Genomic DNA, 23,595 nt, shown 5'->3' with positions numbered 1-23,595 from the left:
TTAATCTGAGGCCAACCTTCCAAATGCATATGCTGTTCTGTCTCCAAGGTTGTCATCAATTCTCAAATTTTACTATTACCCCTGTGACCTCAAACGGCAAGCAATGCACAATGTCATTGTCAGATTGGATCGAGGCATTATCAGTTATTTGATTTCCTGAGGGTCATGGTCAGAAACAAAATGTTGCTGTTCCCACTGATGGCACACCTTTTTATTTTAAATATCAATATGTGCCCCATGTGAGAACTGCAGGCAGTTAACTTATATCCATCCTTATTAACTGAAGAGTATTGCAAGTGCATGGTGAAATGCAGATTATTTGGGTTCAAGTTGACAACCTAAAAATAGTTATAAATGGCTCAAAGGGACATGCTGCTGATTAGATTTGAGTAGATATTTCAAGCTAAAAGTTGGGGATTTATCTGGATTCAGAAGATTCATCACATGATGCACTTTTATGTAAATCTTATCCATTACCATAGATACAAATTAGGGAAACTGGTATGTATCCAATCCCCAGACCAACTAAATGCTGACACTTATAGGTGGGAAAAGAAATACAACATATCTATAAACCACTATTTGAATAGCTGTCAAAGAACTGGACAGGTGAAAATAAATTCCCAGGAGCCATCCACCACATTGCATTCACTTGTCCTGTCTTACCAGTGATTAATGAGAGGATGCAGGAACGCTTGAACATCTATAGGTTGATGAGCGTGCTACTCGCGGTTTATGCAGTCACTTCATCCCTACCTACATGTAGAAATTACCTCTAACCTATATCCCCGCACACTGACTCGGTATATAGCCTTTAGTTTATTTGGTAAATATTTTCTTAACTCTTTTTTGAACTGCACTGTTGGTTAAGGGCTTGTAAGTAAGCATTTCACGGTAAGGTCAACGCTTGTTGTATTATGGTAAAATTGTTAACTCGTGAATCTCCAAATTAAAATGATTAGGACGTAATATGTAAATACAGTATTACCACAGAACGACGAGATATAATTCACTGGATTTATAAATATGAAGCATCCGCTTGGCGTTTCCACTAAACTACCAAATTTTGTAGTGGAGAGGAAGCTCAGCCGCCGGCCAGTGGGAGAAGATGGGGGAAAATTTTGATTTTGGCCTACATTCTGAACATATTCTCATCGATGAAACATTTACTCTCAATACAGTATTCTATGCCCAAAGATGTAATCTGTTATGAACAGAGTGGACTACATTTAGTAGATTTTACACTTTGCCAGAGTTTAAAAATAAAAAAAAATCCGTTGTTTAAAAGGAGCACAAAGGCGAATTGAGTTATTGCACAAGTGTACTTCACATAGTATCCGTTTCCTACCGGAAATATGTAAATGTCTGCTAGAACGAGCCAATAGAACCTCGCTAGCTCGTGCTTGGCTCTGCCCATCTATTTGCTTGTTCTACCCACCATGACGCATATGTTCCCGTTGGAAACGGCAGGCTGTGGTCTATTTTGGTTTAGTTATACACATATTTGGTATTGCATGATGGCTCTTCAAAGAAACACTCCTCTCCCACATGTCATGATGTCCTCATCACGTTCCCATGCTATCACACATCTGTAGTACCTCATCAACACAATGATCAACTTCGTTTATTATAATGGGGAACGTGCATTTTTCTCAACAAATGCTCGGAAAGTTTGTGTTGTGTAACCTGCTACTTCATATACTGCAACCGCATTTGAGGTAAAATCCCTGTTCAAACCTCGTTAAGTTTACATTTTGTATGATTTGGGTAACGTTAGCTAGCTAATAGCTAGCCATTATGCTGTCTGTTTATATGGTAGGCCGCAGTCTTTGGTATTTTGTCGAGCAGGCATTTTTACTGTCTTGCCGGAAAGACTGGTTTGGCGGAAAGACGCGTTTTTATCTCGTGCACGTTACGATAAGATGGTTACGATAAGATGCATGGTACTTGTGTAATATATGTATGACCTGTCGCATCATTGATGAAACTCGGTTTTGTATGTCGGTTCCCGGAAAATATGTTGGTCTCGCCTCATGAGTAAATGTGGTTCCTTCTTTGCCTGACAGGTGTGGCATATCAAGAAACGGATTAAACAGCATGATCATTACACAGGTGGACCTTGTGCTGAGGCATCGGTTAACAGATATTTCTAGACTTGCAGTATGTTTGTTCAAATTGTACAAAGGCCAGTTATTATCGGGTGGATAAATAGCAAATCACTCTTTCATAATCTGTCAATGTTTCGCTTAATATGCCTAATAAACATGATCTTTGATTTGAGTATTGTAAATGAAAAATAACCTTTATGGTTGAAATGTAAAGTGCCCAATCTTAAATTGACTACTGTCCATGACATCACCGGGCTGCAGTATATCATAGCATTGCTAGATGACCATATTTCTTTTGAGCGGTGATGCCTATAGAAATAAGAAAATTAACCAACTTTTCTAATCACCAGGGGGATTTCCTACAGTTTGATCAGTTTAAAGAAAGAGTAGCGCTCAGACACACAAATATACAAGACGAAGAGAAACGTGGGGGTGTCTGCGATGGCAGGTGGACAGAGAGGGGTCAACCGCACTGCTTACTGCAGGTCTCCAATAAACAGTGAGCCAGGCTCGGTCAGCAATGACAACCACTCTACCAGCTCCCCAGTCACAGGTGTTTGCTCTCGGACAAGGTGAGGGGACATTGGGATCGTATGGGTTGACTGTGTACTACATAGAACACTGTGACATGTTGTAAGAGTGTTTCTTTATTCCTTGATTATAGACAGCTGGTTTTTTTTGCATAGAGTGTAGGCCCATACCACAGTCCTGCTGTTGTGGAGGGTGAGAATTTATTTTTATTTTTATTTATTTCACCTTTATTTAACCAGGTAGGCTAGTTGAGAACAAGTTCTCATTTGCAACTGCGACCTGGCCAAGATAAAGCATAGCAGTGTGAACAGACAACACAGAGTTACACATGGAGTAAACAATTAGCAAGTCAATAACACAGTAGAAAAAAATGGGCAGTCTAAATACAATGTGTGCAAAAGGCATGAGGAGGTAGGCGAATAATACAATTTTGCAGATTAACACTGGAGTGATAAATGATCAGATGGGCATGTACAGGTAGAGATATTGGTATGCAAAAGAGCAGAAAAGTAAATAAATAAAAACAGTATAAAAACAGTATGGGAATGAGGTAGGTGAAAAAGGGTGAGCTATTTACCTATAGACTATGTACAGCTGCAGCGATCGGTTAGCTGCTCGGATAGCTGATGTTTGAAGTTGGAGAGGGAGATAAAAGTCTCCAACTTCAGCGATTTTTGCAATTCGTTCCAGTCACAGGCAGCAGAGTACTGGAACGAAAGGCGGCCAAATGAGGTGTTGGCTTTAGGGATGATCAGTGAGATACACCTGCTGGAGCGCGTGCTACGGATGGGTGTTGCCATCGTGACCAGTGAGCTGAGATAAGGCGGAGCTTTACCTAGCATGGACTTGTAGATGACCTGGAGCCAGTGGGTCTGGCGACGAATATATAGTGAGGGCCAGCCGACTAGAGCATACAAGTCGCAGTGGTGGGTGGTATAAGGTGCTTTAGTGACAAAACGGATGGCACTGTGATAGACTGCATCCAGTTTGCTGAGTAGAGTGTTGGAAGCCATTTTGTAGATGACATCGCCGAAGTCGAGGATCGGTAGGATAGTCAGTTTTACTAGGGTAAGCTTGGCAGCGTGAGTGAAGGAGGCTTTGTTGCGGAATAGAAAGCCGACTCTGGATTTGATTTTTGATTGGAGATGTTTGATGTGAGTCTGGAAGGAGAGTTTGCAGTCTAGCCAGACACCTAGGTACTTATAGATGTCCACATATTCAAGGTTGGAACCATCCAGGGTGGTGATGCTAGTCGGGCATGCGGGTGCAGGCAGCGATCGGTTGAAAAGCATGCATTTGGTTTTACTCGCGTTTAAGAGCAGTTGGAGGCCACGGAAGGAGTGCTGTATGGCATTGAAGCTCGTTTGGAGGTTTGATAGCACAGTGTCCAATGACGGGCCGAAAGTATATAGAATGGTGTCGTCTGCGTAGAGGTGGATCAGGGAATCGCCCGCAGCAAGAGCAACATCATTGATATATACAGAGAAAAGAGTCGGCCCGAGAATTGAACCCTGTGGCACCCCCATAGAGACTGCCAGAGGACCGGACAGCATGCCCTCTGATTTGACACACTGAACTCTGTCTGCAAAGTAATTGGTGAACCAGGCAAGGCAGTCATCCGAAAAACCGAGGCAGTTGAGTCTGCCGATAAGAATTTGGTGATTGACAGAGTCGAAAGCCTTGGTATAGTAATAGTAATAGAATAGTAATAAGCTATAGTCTTTAGATATCAACCTGTAGTAACACAAAGTAATCTTTTGTTTTGAAAGCCCTGTGTGTTGTACCGTTAGGATTGGCTCGGGTACGAGCCTGTCCAGTCCCCCGTTGGCAGCCCAGACCATGGTTCCTGTGAAGCACTGTAAGATCCCAGAGTTATCCATGGACACAAAACGTTCTGTTCAAGCTGCACTTGTTCTTCTGCCACCCCAGTGCCCTCTTTGTCCAGTATGTCAACATCTACAAGACTGTGTGGTGGTACCCCAACTCACACCCATCCCTCACACACCACGCTGGTGAGTCCACCCCCTCTCACTGACTGATGATGTTCTGTGATTTTGGTGCTGTTTGTTGACTGTCTAATTTGGCTTTTAGGGTTCATGGCTGACTTTGGGAGGTGATTGGTTTGTTTGATTGTGTGTGGTGACTTCATTACCATTGTAGGGTCAGCGATAGCTGAGGTTGGAGACTGTATGGTAAATGCACATCACTCACTCTAGTTAACGACCACAAACTCCGACATAAAGAGTAAAAAACAAAATATACTTTATTCCAGAGGTTTCCAGTATGTACAGCAGTGGTCACCAACCGTTTCTGAGTCAAGATTACTTTCGCAGTCAAAAAGCAAGCTGAGATCTACCGCTCAGAATACATTTAAAAAAATAACATTAATCTAAAACTGTTCTGTAGGAATGAGGGTTGTGCAGTATGCCTAATACATTGTGACAGTATATTGGCTATGTCTGGCTTGCCAGTATTGTTCTTGTCAGACAATGTTATATTTCAAAGCTTTGATTAAAAAAAATACATTTTTTTGTTTATTGTAGCACTTGCGAGGGACAGCTGAGCATAATTTGCCTTTTTATTTTACTGATGGTATCTACATCTGATGGTCATGCTGCTTTCAAGTTTCCGTTTTGGATGACCGTTCAAAGATATTCTTCCCAGCTGGATCTACTTTTTGTCGGCGTTCCCAGTTGTCTTGAACGCACTGAAGTTGTAGATTTCCGAGTTCCCAGTTGTTTTGAACACAACATTAGTCTCAGCGGCGGAGAGAGCAGCAGAGGGTCCTCCTCTTACGGTCCCTACTCTCTCCTTCCTTTCCTCCAGTGAGACTGACGAGAGAGAGAGGGGACACCATCTTCCACCTGACTGGCAAAACTCTAGTCGCACCGCATCTGCCTCATGCACAAATCCATTTTGTGCCTATGACCAGAGAAAGTGAAATATTTCTCAATATTGAAAGACATGATGAGCAGCTAAGAATAATACAAATGCAGGATATTGACACTTGGCTACTCATTCATTGCAGTGGAAGTAGGGAGAAGCATGCTTTGTAATAGTGTTGAATAAAAACTTACATGAACTCACTCCATCAGCTCTTTTCTGTATTCTTTGACAGTCTCACTGGTCATGGTTTTAAAACTCACATAGGTTAGTATTACATTTGCTATGGTTGTGGAAGCTGTAGGCACGATGATTTGAGCTATCCGTTTGGCCAGCGCAGTAGGCGCACTCTATTTAGCCACAGACCTCCCGGTCTGCCGGGTAGGCGGAGTCTGTCCTCTCAGACAAATGAAATGGTTCAGAATTGGAACACTTTGCCTACCCGGTTCGCAGGGCTTCTGAATCAAGTGTACCTACCGCCAACAGCGCAACACGAAAAAAAAGAGTGCAAGCAATTATGTCTATCGTTGGCTTTTCGACAAACATTTTGGAAATAGACTAGGAATGTTTTGAAGATCGATCAGTCGATCGTGATCAACTGGTTGGCGACCACTGGATAGATATACATGCATACACACACACAATACTAGTCAAACGTTTGGACACACCTACTCATTCAAGGGTTTTTCTTTATTTGTACTATTTTCTACATAATATAATAATAGTGAAGACAAACTATGATATAACACACGTGGAATCATGTAATAACCAAAAAAGTGTTAAACAAATCAAAATATGTAAGTTTATATTTGAGGTTCTTCAAATTAGCTATCCTTTGCCTTGACGACAGCTTTGCACACTTGGCATGCTCTCAACCAGCTTTACCTGGAATGCTTTTCCAACAGGCTTGAAGGAGTATACACACATGCTGAGCACTAGTTGGCTGCTTTTCTTTCACTTTGCGGTCCAACTCATCCCAAACCATCTCAATTGGGTTGAGGAAGGGTAATTGTTGAGGCCAGGTCATCTGATGCAGCACTTCATCAGTCTCCTTCTAAGTCTAACCCTTACCCAACCTGGAGGTGTGTTGGGTCATTGTCCAGGTGAAAAACAAATGATTGTCCCACTAAGCGCATACAAGATGGGATGGCGTATTGCTTTGGTTTCCATGCTGGTTAAGTAGGTGTGTCCAAACTTTTGACTGTGTGTGTGTGTGTGTGTGTGTGTGTGTGTGTGTGTGTGTGTGTGTGTAAACTCAGCAAAAAAAGAAACGTCCTCTCGCTGTCAATTGCTTTTATTTTCAGCTAACTTAACGTGTAAATATTTGTATGAACATAACAAGGTTCAACAACAGATGTAAACTGAACAAGTTCCACAGGCATGTGACAAAGATGAATGGAATAATGTGTCCCTGAACAAAGGGAGGGTCAAAATCAAAGTAACAGTCAGTATCTGGTGTGGCCACCAGCTGTATTAAGTACTGCAGTGCATCTCCTCATGGACTGCACCAGATTTGCCAGTTCTTGCTGTGAGATGTTACCCCACTCTTCCACCAAGGCACCCAGGTCGCAGTTGCAAATGAGAACTTGTTCTCAACTAGCCTACCTGGTTAAATAAAGGTGAAATAAAAAATAAAACCTGCAAGTTCCTGGACATTTCTGGGGGGTATGGCCCTAGCCCTCACCCTCCGATCCAATAGGTCCCAGACATGCTCAATGGGATTGAGATCCAGGCTCTTTGCTTGCCATGGCAGAACACCGACATTCCTGTCTTGCAGGAAATAATGCACAGAACGAGCAGTATGGCTGGAGGGTCATGTCAGGATGAGCCTGCAGGAAGGGTACCACATGAGGGAGGAGGACGTCTTCCCTGTAACGCTTAGCATTGAGATTGCCTGCAATAACAACAAGCTCAGTCCGATGATGCTGTGACACACCGCCCCAGACCACGGACCCTCCACCTCCAAATTGATCCCGCTCCAGAGTACAGGCCTCAGTGTAATGCTCATTCCTTTGACGATAAACGCGAATCCTACCATCATCCCTGGTGAGACAAAAACCACAACTCATTAGTGAAGAGCACTTTTTGCCGGTCCTGTCTGGTCTAGCGACCGTGGGTTTGTGCCCATAGGCAACGTTGTTGCCGGGGATGTCTTGTGAGGACCTGCCTTACAACAGGCCTACAAGCCCTCAGTCCAGCCTCTCTCAGCCTTTTGTGGACAGTCTGAGCACTAATGGAGGGATTGTGTGTTCCTGGTGTAACTCGGGCCATTGTTGCCATCCTGTACTTGTCCTGCAGGTAAGATGTACCGATCCTGTGCAGGTGTCCTCATGTCTCCTTGCAGCATGCCTAAGGCACGTTCACACATATGAGCAGGGACCCTGGGCATCTTTCTTTTGGTGTTTTTCAGAGTCAGAAATGCCTCTTTAGTGTCCTAAGTTGTCTACCGTCTGTAAGCTGTTAGTGTCTTAATGACCGTTCAACAGGTGCATGTTCATTAATTGTTTATGGTTCATTGAACAAACATGGGAAACAGTGTTTAAACCCTTTACAATGAAGATCTGTGACGTTATTTGGATTTTTACAAATTATCTTTGAAAGACAGGGTCTTGAAAAAGGGACGTTTGTTTTTTGCTGAGTTAAAATATATATATACACACACACAGTACCAGTCAACTTTGGACACACCTACTTTACCAGCATGGCTACCGCAGCAATATACACTGCTCAAAAAAATAAAGGGAACACTTAAACAACACAATATAACTCCATATAACAATGTAACTCCAAGTCAATCACACTTCTGTGAAATCAAACTTTTCACTTCGGAAGCAACACTGATTGACAATACATTTCACATGCTGTTGTGCAAATGGAATAGACAACAGGTGGAAAGTATAGGCAATTAGCAAGACACCCCCAATAAAGGAGTGGTTCTGCAGGTGGTGAACTCTCAGTTCCTATGCTTCCTGGCTGATGTTTTGGTCACTTTTGAATGCTGGTGATGCTTTCACTCTAGTGGTAGCATCAGACGGAGTCTACAACCCACACAAGTGGCTCAGGTAGTGCAGCTCATCCAGGATGACACATCAATGCGAGCTGTGGCAAGAAGGTTTGCTGTGTCTGTCAGCGTCGTGTCCAGAGTATGGAGGCGCTACCAGGAGACAGGCCAGTACATCAGGAGACGTGGAGGAGGCCGTAGGAGGGCAACAACCCAGCAGCAGGACCGCTACCTCCGCCTTTGTGCAAGGAGGAGCAGGAGGAGCTCTGCCAGAGCCCTGCAAAATGACCTCCAGCAGGCCACAAATGTGCATGTGTCTGCTCAAATGGTCAGAAACCGACTCCATGAGGGTGGTATGATGGCCCGACGTCCACAGGTGGGGGTTGTGCTTACAGCCCAACACCGTGCAGGACGTTTGGCATTTGCCAGAGGACACCAAGATTGGCAAATTCGGCACTGGCACCCTGTGCTCTTCACAGATGAGAGCAGGTTCACACTGAGCACATGTGACAGACGTGACAGAGTCTGGAGACGCCGTGGAGAACGTTCTGCTGCCTGTAACATCCTCCAGCATGACCTGTTTGGCGGTGGGTCAGTCATGGTGTGGGGTGGCATTTCTTTGGGGGGCCGCACAGCCCTCCATGTGCTCGCCAGAGGTAGCCTGACTGCCATTAGGTACCGAGATGAGATCCTCAGACCCCTTGTGAGACCATATGCTGGTGCGGTTGGCCCTGGGTTCCTCCTAATGCAAGACAATGTGGCTGGAGTGTGTCAGCAGTTCCTGCAAGAGGAAGGCATTGATGCCCGCCCGTTCCCCAGACCTGAATCCAATTGAGCACATCTGGGACATCATGTCTCGCTCCATCCACCAATGCCACGTTGCACCACAGGCACGTGGAGGCCACACACACTACTGAGCCTCATTTTTACTTGTTTTAAGTACATTACATCAAAGTTGGATCAGCCTGTTGTGTGTTTTTCCACTTTAATTTTGAGTGTGACTTTCAACTATGTAAAGAAACAAGTATTTAATAAGAATATTTCATTCATTCAGATCTAGGATGTGTTATTTTAGTGTTCCCTTTTTTTTGAGCAGTGTATAATATTGCATTTAGAAAGTATTCAGACGGGAGACACGTGATGCCGTGGAGCTGAGCAGACGTTGACAAACCGAGCTCTTCAAAGTTATTCTATTTTTACCTAAATAAAAACGTTGAAACAATATTCTAACATCGGCTGATAAATTGTCAAGTACTTACCTTCCCAAAGAGCCATGTACCGCCGACCGAGAGGCAAGAAGGACGACCAAAACGTTGTTGATTCCCAAGATAACGATAACGCTACAGCTAGCAAGATTAGCATTAGCCCTCATAACTCAGACGACAGTTCCAGACTGTTGCTCTCAGCAGCCTCTTGCGAGCCTGCCGACATGCTGGCTACTCTCCTCCGGGAGATTCAGGATGGTAACAGAGGTCTTTCTCTGAAAATCGATAAGAAATCGGCTGAACTCCATTCTTCCATTGACGACCTGAAATCCTCCATGAATGATCTCCTTTTGGGAACGACTGAGGCAGAGCTGTGCATTAGCACAGTTGAAGATACCATCGCTAGACATGACCAGGTCTTGACACAACTGCAAAAAGACAATGCCTACCTCAAAAACAAAGTAGATCAGATGGAGAACCAGAGTAGATGTAGTAATATCCGTGTGGTGGGATTGAAAGAGGACAGCGAGGGCCGTGACCCGGTCCGTTTCTTCACTCAATGGATCCCGGAGGTCCTAGGCATAACCAACTTCACCAAGCCGCTGGAAATCGAACGCGCCCACAGAACATCAGCGCCGAAACCCCGGCCAGATGAGCCCCCACGAGCCGTCCTGATCAGGTTCCTCCGTTTCCAAGACAGAGAGGAGATACTGCAACTCGCAAGAGCCAAAGGGGACATCGCCATCGATGGGAAGAGGGTCAGCCTTTTCCCGGATATGAGCGAGGACCTCGCCAGACGCCGCAAGCAGTTCAGACCTGCCGCCAAAGCACTGAAGGAGAAGAACATCACCGGCAACCTCATCCCCCCTTGCGGATGAAAGTTCAGTACAAAGGCCGAAGCCATCTCTTCAACACACCGGGAGAAGTGCACACTTTTCTCAAAGAACTGAGCAACGTCTGAGTCTGAGCCAGGACGGTCTCTCTGGGGGATAAAATGCAGTTCGTTTGTTTTCTCCTATCCGGATTGAACTGCTGGTATCTCCCGGTCACTTTAATTGATTTGTACATTTTCAACTAACCGTATCTTCCAGGGGTGAGTTCTATTACATTTACAGGAGAGTATATTTTGGTTTAGTCCATATCTACTGGGCGAAGCAACAAGTGGGTTTAGGCCCACTGCTTTCCCCCTCATTTATGTTAAATCTTTCGTAAAGAGACTCAAGCAGCCCTTACCGTGGGCAGTAAATATTCAGCCATAAATATCTATTCACAACGTTTGTTTTCAATTTAGAGAGCTCGCAGGTTTTAGTTTACGCCAAGGTTTAGCTAGTAAGAGCAAGTTGGAAAGCGAGCAGCAACGTATCTCTACAAGTGTTTTCATGTTTGATTGTTGGGACTGTTGTTCTAGTCTGACAATCGGGGTGGGTGGGATTTTTATTATTATTTTTTTCTTCCTTTTTTCTATGTTTATTGTTTCCTTCTTAAAGAGACACACAGGTCACTTTTGGGCTCAAACCAAAGTTAAAACATTTCCTAATTATCTGCATATGATAGATTTCTATTCAGTTAGATATTTGAAACCCAGCCTATGCTTAATCCACTAAAATATGTCACATTCAACGTAAAATGTTTTAACAGCCCGATTAAAAGGAAAATAGTCTATACATACCTTAAGAAATTAAAGGCTGACATTGTGTTTTTACAAGAAACACATCTTACAGCCAGTGAACACAAGAACTTGAAGAGGGCATGGGTAGGACAAGTTTTTGCATCCTCTTTTAACTCCAAAGCAAGAGGAACTGCAATTTTGATAAGTAGACACATCCCCTTCTGCGTCAACACCATCTCTGATCCCTCTGGCAGGTTTGTTTTGGTGCAGGGGCATATGTTTTCAGAGTCTTGGACCCTATTGAATATTTATGCTCCTAACTTCGATGACCACATGTTTATTCAGAATGTCTTCCTTCAGGTTGCTCAAGCACCACCAGGATGGCTACTGGTTGGAGGAGATTTTAATTTTTGCTTAGATACAGTTCTTGATAGTTCTTCTGATAAACCCTCGCTTCTTACCAAAGCCGGCAAGCTCACCATGTCATTCATGAAATATCTCAATTTACTCGACATCTGGAGACAGTTGCACCCACAGGATAGGGACTACTCTTTTTATTCACACCCACACAAGACACACACACGCATAGATAACTTTTTACTTTCGACACAACTGTTTCATAGAGTGTTAGATGTCGAGTATCTCCCCAGATTGCTTAGTGACCATTCTCCTCTGGTATTATCAATCTCCATTCCTACCAAGGTAAATGGAGCATATAGATGGAGACTAAATTCTACACTTCTAAAGCAACCTGAATTTTGTGCATTCATCAAAGAGCAGATCAATATTTTTACTTTGACAAACAAACCCTCCGCTCCTGACAGCTTCATTCTTTGGGACACATTGAAGGCCTACCTGAGGGGACAGATTATTTCCTATACTAAAGGGCTGAAGAAAAAACACGGTGCGGAACTGAGTGCCCTTGAATCTGAAATCTCTGAGCTAGAGAAAACCTACCAAAGAGGCCCGACTAAAGATCTATACAGGCTTTTGGTAAATAAAAAACTTAAATATAATATTCTGAACACATATCAAGCTGAGAGGGCCATCACTAAATCAAAACAGTGTTATTATGAGCTTGGAGAGAAAGCTCACAAAGTATTAGCATGGCAACTGAAAGCAGAGGAAAGTAAGAGGACAATTAATGCCATAGAAACTCTCACTAAAGAGATCTTTCGACCCTACTGAAATTAATAATACTTTTAAGAAATACTATGAAGACCTCTACACTTCCCAATCAAGCGATGATCTATCAGAGATAGACTCCTTTCTCTCCTCTCTCAACCTCCCATGCCTGTCAGGGGAAGACAGCGAGCGCCTGAGTGAACACTTCTCAGTCCCTGAATTGTTGGAGGCCATTAAATCCTCACCTTCTAATAAATCTCATGGGGAGGATGGCTTCCCTCCAGAGTTCTATAAAGAATTTAGGGAGCTGTTGGTCCCCTACCTTTATGGAGGTACTTAAAAAAGCCAGAGAAGACAACTGCTTTCCAGAGTCCTTCTCTCAAACAGTGATTACGGTAATCCACAAGAAAGGGAAAAACCCGCCAAAGTGCGCCTCCTATAGACCAATCTCTCTCCTTAACACAGATTGTAAACTGGTCACCAAGATGCTATCTAAGAGACTGGAGTCATGTCTTCCCCTGTTGGTCTTACCGTTGTCTGTCTTTGACCATCATACCATCAAGCACAAGTTTCCTTTTAGATGGTCGCCTATGGGCTTCACATATTTGGGCATAATGGTGGATGGTAATCTGAACAACCTCTATAAACTCAATCTGGCCAGTTTGTTGCAAAAAGTGGAGGTTGACCTTTGTAAATGGATGGACTTACCTCTCACTCTACTGGGTAGAATCAATGTAATTAAAATGAATGTCCTGCCCAGGTTTCTATGTCTGTTTCAATCTCTCCCTATCCCTGTTCCCGCAGCATTTTTTTCCTCTCTCGACAAGCTGACCAGACGGTTTATCTGGCACGGCAAAACCCCTAGGGTTGGCCTGGATAAACTGACCCTTGATTACAGTCAAGGGGGCTTAAACCTCCCCAAAAATTCAAATGTACTACTGGGCTGCACAGTCTAGGTTTCTGGCTCAGAGGTTTGACAATGGTCCCTCTCCCTCATGGTTGAACATTGAAAAGCTTGAGGTAAATGATGACACTGGGGCAGATTTGTTTTACAAATGGGACAGAAAATCTATAAAAACCATCACAGACAACGCTTTAATCATACATTCTGTCCTGGCATGGTGCAAACTGCATGAGCTAATCGGACGAGGGGGATTCCTTTCCCCTAAAACCCCTTTATGGAACAATAGATTGATCCCTATGTTTTTCCAGAATAGTAACTTTAGACCATGGTCTGATAAGGGGATCACTCTTCTGGAACATTGTTACGAGGAGGGAGTTCTTATGTCTTTTGATCAGCTGAAACAGAAATACCACTTGCCAAACAGGGACTTCTTTAGCTATCTACAGCTACGAAACTTTATTAGGGTGACTCTCAAGGGAACATGGGAACCTACCTAAGATGTCACCTATTGAACAACTCTGCCACGCAGACCAACCACTGTTCAAGACCATTTCCCGTGTTTACAATGCTCTTATGTCAGGACTAACACTGCATGGGCTAGATAAATCCCGACTTAGATGGGAGAGAGATCTGGGTATTGATCTTGATGAGGATCTATGGAGTGACCTGTGCAGGGATGGGGTTACATCCACATTGAACTCCAGATACAGACTGATCCAGTTTAATTTCCTCCATCAGCTCTATATCACTCCATCTAGACTGCACAGGTTCAACCCAGATATCTCCTCCCTATGTTTTAGATGTGGCTCAGATGAAGGAACATTCCTCCATTCCACTTGGCAGTGTTCAAAACTACACGGTTTCTGGCAGGGGGTATGCGATACCATATCCTCAATTCACGGGGTTGCATTCCCTTTAGACCCGGAGGTCTGTCTACTGGGTAACTTTACTAACACCAATCTTAGGCAAAGCCATACTATAAAGCTAACATAAATATTGCTAGCGATTGCCAAGAAATGTATTGCCTTGAAATGGAAATTGGATTCCTTCCTGCCAGTTGCAATGTGGCTTTCGGAAGTTAATAGTTGTATCCCTTTGGAGAAAATCACTTACTGCTTGAGGAATAAGTTAGACATTTTACAGAATTTGGCAACCTTTTATTGACTATATGGAGAATCTCCCCCCACATCTCATTGATTGAATCTATATATAATCCTCACATAATGTTTCACACATAATGTATATTATGTAGCCTACGGCAGGTGATCCAATGTCTCGTTATTTCTTTTTTATATATTTTTAAATTTTTTAAAATATTTTTTATTATTGTATGTTTGTTTATATAACTATAATTTATTTTTGTTACGTTCGTCTGTTACTGTCACTTTGTCCTATCGTTGTCTAATATCTTTTCACTTTTGTTTTGAATGTTCATAATTGGAAAATGCAAAATAAAATATTTAAAAAAGAATTTTTTTAAAGTATTCAGACCCTTTGACATTTTTGCTACGTTACAGCCGTATTCTGAAATGTATTAAATCTTTTTTTCCCTCATCAATCTACACACAATATTAAAGCAAAAACGTTTTATTTTTATTTTTTAGAAATGTTTGCTGATTTATAAAAAGAAAATAAAACTATCACATAAGCATTCAGATCCTTTACTCAGTACTTTGTTGAAGCACCTTTGGCAATGATTACATCCTCAAGTCTTCTTGGGTTTGACCCATCAAGCTTGGCACACATCTATTTGGTGAGTTTTTCCCATTCTTCTCTGCAGATTCTCTCGAGCTGTCAGGTTGGATGGGGAGCGTCGCTGCTCAGCTATTTTCAGGTCCCCCCCAGAGATGTTAGATCGGGTTCAAATCCGGCCTCTTGCTGGGCCACTCAAGGACATTCAGAGAATTATCCCAAAGCCCCTCCTGCGTTGTCTTGGTTGTGTGCTTACGGTCGTTGTCCTGTTCTAAGGTGACATTTCAGCCCCCCAGTCCGAGGTCCTGAGCGCGCTGAAGCAGGTTTTCATCAATCGCTCTGTACTTTGCAGCGTTCATTCTTCCCTCGATCCCGAATACTCTCCCAGTCATTGCTACTGAAAAACATCCCCACAGCATTATGCTGCCACCACCATGCTTCTCCTTGGGGATGGTGGCAGATTTCCTCCAAATGTGACGCTTGGCATTCAGGCCAAAGAGTTCAATCTTGCTTTCATCAGACCAGAGATTCTTGTTTCTCATGGTCAGAGTCCTTTAGGTGCCTTTTGGCAGACTCCAAGCTGGTTGTTGTGTGCTTTTCATTGAGGAGTGGCATCCGTCTGGCCGCTCTACCATGAAATCCTCATTGGTGGAGTGCTGCAGAGATGGGAGAACCTTCCAGAAAGACAACCATCTCCAAAGGGGAACTCTGGAGCTCTGTTGAGCTCAAGCTCTTCTCTTTACTTTCATTTTGGGGCACCACGAGAGTAGTTGTTTAAAGAGTTACCATCTCCCGAATTAAACTCTAAAGGTCTTTACCTATCTCATCCACAAAACAGTCAATGCATTTATCATAACCTTGTATCATATCATCATTCTGAACAGTCGTAACCTCCTGCATCTGCAAAAACCCCAGCCTTACTTAGGATTCAGTAGTACACAAATTGGTTTAATTATTTATTTACTAGCTAGCTAAATGATAACACAGGATAAACATACACACCTAATACTAGGGTTGCACCGATATGACATTTTTGGCTGATACTGATATCCAACATTTAACTTGCCAAAAAACCTGATCCCGATATTTAAAATTTTAGTGACCTTTTGAGCATTCTAGTATAGTTGAAATCCACACACACTGACCAAAATGTTGTTTTGTTGGAATTTACGTATGTCCCCATTACCAGTAAGACATAATGAAAAGCTATTTCTTTCACTTGCCTGCTGTGGTCTTTCGTTGTTCAGTCGTTTCATTCTTAACCAGGATATCAAATCAAATTTTGTCACATGCACCGAATACAACGGGTGTAGACCTTAGTGAAAAGCTTACTTACAAGCCCATAACCAACAATTCAGTTTAAAAAAAAGAAGAAATAAAAGTAACATGATTAAAGAGCAGCACTAAAATAACAATAGCAAGGCTATATACGGGGGGTACCGGTACAGAGTCAATGTGCGAGGATATTGGTTAGTCGAGGTAATATGTACATGTAGGTAGAGTTATTAAAGTGACAGAGTAGCGGCATCGTGGGGGGAGGGGGGGCAATGCAAATAGTCTGGGTAGCCATTTGAATAGATGTTCAGGAGTCTTATGGCTAGCGGGTAGAAGTTGTGGTCTGTTTTAAGGTCTTACCCACATCGACTGCAGAGAACGTGGTCACAGTCGTCCGGAACAGCTGACACACTCATGCATGTTTCAGTATTACTTGCCTCGAAGCGAGCATAGAAGTAAGTTACCTCGTCTGGTAGACTTGTGTCACTGGGCAGCTCTTGGCTGTGCTTCCCTTTGTAGTCTGTAATGGTTTGCAAGCCCAGCCACATCTGACGAGCGTCGGAGCCGGTGTAGTACGGTTCTATCTTAGCCCTGTATTGACGCTTTGCCTGTTTGATGGTTCGTCAGTGGGCATAGCGGGATTTCTTATAAGCTTCCGGGTTAGACTCCCGCTCCTTGAAAACGGCAGCTCTACCCTTTAGCTCAATGTGGATGTTGCCTGTAATCCATGGCTCCTCGTTATAGTATGTACGTACGGTCACTGTGGGGACGACGTCACTGATGATGCCAGTGACTGATGTGGTGTACTCCTCAATGCCATCGGAAGAATCCCAGAACGTATTCCAGTCTGTGCTAGCAAAACAGTCCTGTAGCTTAGCCTCTGCTTCATCTTACCACATTTTGTACTGACTGAGTCACTGGTGCTTCCTGCTTTAATTTTTGCTTGTAAGCAGGAATAAGGATGTCGTGTCTTTACTATCATTAAACTGATGACATAGTTTTCATCAAAGATTTTCTGTAATTAGTATTACGCGATCAACTGATAAATCATGTAAATGTAATTAACTAGGAAGTCGGGGCACCAAGGAAAAATATTCAGATTACAAAGTTATCATTTCCTAAAATAACTTTTCAGATATTTTATCTGATCAATTAGTCTTCGAATTAATGAATTATTTACTTTACCTCACGTTAGTCTCATTCCAAACGTCGTAAATTGTTGGTTCAAATATTCAGTCGTGAAGCTAATAGCAGTGACACCCATAGAAAGTAGCTCACAGATGTTAATTTCAACAATACGGTGTACCTCTGGTAGGGCAACATCTGAAAAATAGCGCCTACTTGGTAGTGTGTACCGGGGCTCGAGGTGCTTGACCAGTCGGCAAAAGCCAACATCATCCACGACAGAACGGTTGATTGTCAAGGGCAATGAATTCCATTATCTTGTCGTTTTTATGGATTTCACCTTTGAGTTGTCTCGTTGACATTTTCTTACTCTTTCAAATGACTGCTCGACTTGAACCTGTTTAGGTGTTCAAGTGCGCTTAGTTTTTTTCTGCTTTTGTTCTAAGTAGTTGCTGAACGTCTGGGGATGATGCTCTTTCAAATGAGTAATTAGGTTTCTGGTATTGAACGATTTCACTTTCTCCCCTCCTCGGGAAATAATAGCAGCACAAACATTGCATATGGCCTTTTTGGTATCTTCCTTTGAAACTTCAAAATAGATCCACATAGCAGACATTGTGGGCTAGGTTAGGAATGGTGTGTAGCACTATTTTTTGTGGTGTCATCTACGTTATATAGGTATGAACGTCAGCTTTGACATCGGCTTTAAACTAGACATCGGGCAGATGTTGAGATTTTTATCGAAGATCGTCCGATTCCAATATGCTTACTGATATATCGTGCATCCCTACTTGATACCTAGCGGACTGGCACAATATGGCGGCTTGTTACAAAAAGACATGTAGGGCGAGAGAGGGACAGAGACATAATACTTTGGTACATTTAGAAACTACTCTCACAATAATCCCGCCCGTTTTGGAGTAAGAAATCATGAATGTATTTACGTGTGAATGCCTTGGTTTGCCGTGTATCTCTGTCGGAACCAAGCCTTCTTGGAAAGGGGTTTGGTTGGGTCTTTCCGCTGCACTCTTGTAATGCTCTGATTGTCAAAAAAGGTCCCCACCCGTGTTCTACTGTTGTTGTCTGGTATCCGTTGACTTGTTGTGTAGTCCTGGACAGAACTAGAGTTTATTCTACTTTCCGTTCGCTCCTGAAGCTGATTCTTTGAAGATAGGCTAGCCAGCCGTGTCAGTGGTTCCCAGTGGGGTGATGAATATAATGGTTTGTAGAGGGTAGTAGAATGGTTCCAATTAAATTAGCTTTACTTAGGACAGCTAATCAGCCGTACCAGATCATCTCAATGATGATCAATGGAAACAGGATGCCCCTTAGCTCAATTTCGAGTCTCATAGCAAAGGGTCTGAATACTTATGTAAATAAAGTATTTCTGTATTTTTAAAAATGTATCTTAGCAAAAAAATGCAATAACTGTTTTTGCTTTGCCACTATGGGGTTATTGTGTGTAGATTGAGGAACTTGTTTTATTTAATAAAAAAATGGAATACGGCAACATGTGGGAAAAGTCAAGGGGTCTGAATACTTTCCGAAGAGGCACTATAGTCAGCAATATGTTTGGAACATCAAATCTCAAAAAAATCCCAATATTGAATCGCAATACATTTAGTATCATGAGAATCGCAATGCATACCTAAGTATCGTGGTAATATTATATTGTGAGGTCCCTGGCAATTCCCAGCTCTAGTATCTTCAGGTAAGTGCAATTATTTCCACAGGGATAACAAAAATGAGAACATTGTCAGATAACCATATGGCTCCACAGATAAACTACATCTGATGAAAAGTGACAATTACAACTAGCCTTCTAGAATGTAAACAAAACCCACAAGCCCAAATAGTGGACATGAGTCGCTGCATGATCTCTTAGATAGTATCCCATAACAAAAAAAGCAAGAGAACTGGAGCAATGTATTGTAGCCAAACACTGAAACATGACTTAAACCAAGAAATGTCTCTATTTATAAATGTAGGTAAAATCCAAATATGCTCCCACAACCATTGTGTGGGGGTTTGTTTGTATTTGACCACATTAAGTGGACATAATGTCACTACAGATTTGATAAATGATTGACAATGTCCCGTTTATGGAGGACCGGATGTGCATATTGGCACTGTCCATTCTTTGTACTTTGACATCTGACAAATTTGATTAACTACATCCTGAAAGTGATTCCTTTCCAAATGTTGTCACTATACTGTTATAAATTATTTCACTTCTCATGGCATGCTAACTTAGTTTTCAGTAAGTAATATTAAGTTTTGTCTGATGCAGAACTTCTACCTCTATTCAGTCATCATACTGGCTCGCAGGCTGATTGCAGCGATTGTAAAAGAGGTAGGAATTCACATTTAGCTATTTTTGATAATATAGATTTGTTATAAACAATACAACAATTTGCAACACTTTTACTTATGCAAGTGTTATTCTGTGATATTTCTCAATTTAATGTTTTTTTGGCACCATTCTGTTTGTTTTTTCTCAAACCCACCTGGTTCTTTTTCTGTCCCTAATACCTTATTGTCATATAACAACACATGTCATTCCTGTCTGCCCCCCTTTTCTCTCTCAATGCCTCTCAAGGCGTCCAGAAAATCACATTGTAGGATTTTTAATGAATTTATTTGCAAATTATGGTGGAGTCTTTATGGGTGACAATTTTGTATTGTTAAACAAAATGTCTTTCTCTGAGCAATTTTATTAGTTGTTAAATTATATATATTTTTAAAAGTTCTGCATACATTGTAACTCAATATTTGTTTGATTTATTTTATATATTTATATATATATTTTTGGATTATATTTATTCGATTTCGTCATTTCTGCTCATTTTTTTATTGAGGGTGCCATTCATTTTAGAGGTGACTGTACATTACTTATTCACTGCCCAACAACACTCACTAGTATCAACCTTCACTAGGGATCAGAGCCCTTGTCAAGTTCAATGACTCTGAACACCTCCAGTGTCTCAGAGTAACGTGATGCTCTCCATACAGCTCAAGTCGGTCATCAGTGTCGATTAGGATTCAAATGACCTGAATAGCCTGAAAGATAGCCATGTCAGTTTGGAATACATTGTAACCTGAAAGTTCTGCAATCCCCTGTTTCCACAGGTTCGGGATGTACATTCCCTTTTTCCGGTTAAACTGCTACTTCTGCCGGGTGGGGCCACTCTCGCCCATCACTAACATCGGGTCGAAGGAGCTGGGCAGCGTGGGGCGCCGCCGTGACTACATGACGGCTCTGAACGAGACGTGGAAGCAGCACACCAGCCAGCTGTACGGGGTCCAGGCCATGCCCACACGCGCCTGCTGCCTCTCCCCAGACCTCATCCGCAAAGAGGTGGAGTACCTGAAGATGAACTTCAACTGGAGGATGAGGGAGGTGCTGGTCAGCTCCATGTTCAGTGCCTACTACGTGGCCTTCGTACCTGTATGGTTTGTTAAAGTGAGTAACTAATAAGTGACTTCCCAGCCTTATGTTATGTGTTGTGACGTACTAACCACTGAGATTTGAGAAAGGAGGGTCTACCGTCAGATCTCCCCTTTTTGTTTTTTTGCACCGTAGTGCAGCATTGTTATATATCGCCAATTAGGTTTGTCAACATAATCAAGAATAGATACATTGCTTGATGCCTGCAGTTGCAATGTGTCTCTGAGGGCGCTGTGTTTTTCTGGCTGCTTATTCTGGTTGTGTGCTGGTCCTCTGCAGAGCACACAATACGTGGACAAGCGTTGGTCCTGTGAGCTCTTCATCCTGGTGTCTGTCAGTACCTCAGTCATCCTCATGAGGCACCTGCTGCCCCCACGCTACTGTGACCTGCTCCACAAGGCTGCAGCACACCTGGGCAGCTGGCACAAAGTGGACCCTTCTCTCTGTTCCAACGTCCTGCAGCACATGTAAGTACTACTAGTGAGGAGGCATCACGGCCTGAGAAGCACTGATGATATCACTGAGGGTTTGGGAGGGACTAGAATTCTGTAATTACTTTAGTAATAACATTGTTTTTAATATTGTTGTTACTCATAAGCATCCGCTTAGGGCCCCGCAACCAAAAAACAAAACAAATGAGGAAATCAGTTGGTTTAAACGTACTGTTAGTATAGTAGAAAAAAACGTGTAATTTCAAAATTTAGTAGTGCATCAGCAGTTTTCATCTTTTTAGGTCAGTCACTCAATTAGCCCATTTCATCTAACATGTTATATGTTTCTAGGTAAGTTAGTCTAGCCAGCAATCTAACCCTTGTAGTTATCATGGCAGAATCAGGGGCCCTGACGTCGCGGGGGCCCCCATTGATTTTGTTATTCACTCAGATATCATATGTAAATGGCAAAAGTCATGGCAAAATGTGTAGAATAGCAGGAAATTAGCCTTAAAAACTGCTAAATGTTTTCTCCATCCCTTGGCAAAATTATTTGAACTACAGGAAATTAGCTTTACAACTGTAACATTTTCTCTACGCTGCCAAGAGGGCCACTAAAATGTTTTGCCCCCCAACCACTCTCGCTTAGGGCCCCCAAAAAGCTAGAAACGGCCCTGTTACTTGTTGTATATTCAGGGGCATCATGCACCTGCATACAGTTGGGAGCAAATACAGGAATTCATTTGAATGAGACAATGAAGTCTGGAAAGAACATTTGTTCATCCTCACTATGTTAATCCATCCAATCGTAGTCACAGGGAGAGTGGACCAGCGAATCAGGTCTTTAATTTTGCCATTGAGGGGAGTGTAGTTTTCTTTAAACAGATTCTTAAGGGCTGAGCTAAAATATATTCCCAGATATTTGCATCCATTTGGCTTCCAAGAGAAAGGACAGACTAAACTCTGCTCATCTGATAGCTGGCTATTTAACAGACGAGCGTTCGATTGACTAAGATTGGCTTTGTATCTATTTGAACCCTCTTCTCTCTTTTCCTCCTACAGATAGACGGAAGAGTACATGTGGCCCCAGGGTGTCCTGGTCAAACACAATAAAAATGTATACAAGACCATAGGGCACTAGAATGTAGCTGTCCCCTCGGACGTCTCCCACTATCGCTTTTATGTGAGTAACACCAACTGCAAAACGGTTCTTGTTTGCGCCTCAGGCAGCCAAAGCTAAAGGACTTGTTGTACTTCCAGACATTTTTTGTTCAATAACAACATGCCTCCTCTTTTTTTGTCTATTTTTATCCTTTAATTTTTCTTCAACAAGCCCTTACGAATGTTGAACATCCTCATCATCGTGGAAGGTGCGATGATATTCTACCAGCTCTACTCGTTGATATGCTCAGAAAGGTGGCATCAGACGATATCCTTGGCTTTAATTCTCTTCAGCAGATACTACGCCTTCTTCAAGCTTCTCAGAGAGAGAATAATCTTAGGCAAGTCACACTCATACTCCAATAGCTCACCGGACCAGAAATTAAGTTAAAGACGTAAGTTATTGCTGGTAATTTGTCTTGGAACAAGAAAACACACATGAGAGCTTTGTATTTTTCCTACAACTGTATTTTGTATCACTGTTTTTGTTCTGAGCTGCCATAATAAAAAATAAACATATTTTTGTATTCCTTTTAAAGGTTCGGCCCATGATTCTTTGTGGTTGAACTGTTGTTGACCCTTGCTGTCTGATATCTTCTCTTTCCCACTAGAGGGCTCCTTACCACACCTACAACTCTATTCATTTATTTTCACCAACAATGTCCATATAATTCCTTTTTCAATATAGATATTAGATATAGAGTATTTCAATATAATCAAAGAATGATTATTAACATTTAGAATGTGTCAATATCACAGCTATATTGTTTCTCATTATTTAAAAATGTGCCTATTCGCAGAAGACATGGCTCTGAAGCTGCTAATAACTTGTGAAAAATAAAACATTTTACTAGGGGCCTAAACCCACTCCAGGCTGGTGGCATTGTTCTCAAGTATTGGTATTTTTCCAATGCTATCTTTCAAAAGAATCTTCTATACAACCCTTTTTTTCTTGGCAAGCAGGTCCACCTGACAGAGCCGCATTGAATGCACTTCAGCATCTTTCAACAACGTGCTCATGGGACCTAAATTATCTGGCTTGCACTCTCCATCCATGAGCATGACCACTCAGACTTGTTGTGATGGGACAATTATAG

General features: G+C 42.4%; 1 protein-coding gene across 1 annotated transcript; it reads left to right on the top strand.

The window, feature by feature from the left end:
- The first annotated feature begins 1,430 nt into the window (after nucleotides 1–1,430).
- LOC118369097 (transmembrane protein 39B-like) lies at nucleotides 1,431–23,030 on the top strand. The gene is made up of 8 exons (XM_052496909.1): nucleotides 1,431–1,718; nucleotides 2,067–2,160; nucleotides 2,459–2,680; nucleotides 4,409–4,651; nucleotides 20,588–20,921; nucleotides 21,186–21,373; nucleotides 22,400–22,520; nucleotides 22,671–23,030. The coding sequence occupies exons 3-7, from the start codon at nucleotides 2,550–2,552 to the stop codon at nucleotides 22,401–22,403; spliced, it is 900 nt and encodes a 299-aa protein (XP_052352869.1). The 5' UTR covers nucleotides 1,431–1,718; nucleotides 2,067–2,160; nucleotides 2,459–2,549; the 3' UTR covers nucleotides 22,404–22,520; nucleotides 22,671–23,030.
- Nucleotides 23,031–23,595: the final 565 nt, after the last annotated feature.

The sequence above is a fragment of the Oncorhynchus keta genome, chromosome 35 (genome assembly GCF_023373465.1).
Source record: "Oncorhynchus keta strain PuntledgeMale-10-30-2019 chromosome 35, Oket_V2, whole genome shotgun sequence".
Classification (NCBI taxonomy): Eukaryota; Metazoa; Chordata; class Actinopteri; order Salmoniformes; family Salmonidae; genus Oncorhynchus; species Oncorhynchus keta.
This window is presented reverse-complemented; position numbering and strand designations above follow the sequence as displayed.

What these genes read in the sequence shown, in the direction of transcription:
- LOC118369097 (XM_052496909.1), top strand. Translation starts at nt 2,550, where the DNA reads ATGGCAGGTGGACAGAGAGGGGTCAACCGCACTGCTTACTGCAGGTCT. An exon ending in GGTGTTTGCTCTCGGACAAG is followed by an intron (nt 2,681 to 4,408) that starts GTGAGGGGACAT and finishes TTGTTTTGAAAG; the next exon opens with CCCTGTGTGTTGTACCGTTA. An exon ending in ATCCCTCACACACCACGCTG is followed by an intron (nt 4,652 to 20,587) that starts GTGAGTCCACCC and finishes CTGTTTCCACAG; the next exon opens with GTTCGGGATGTACATTCCCT.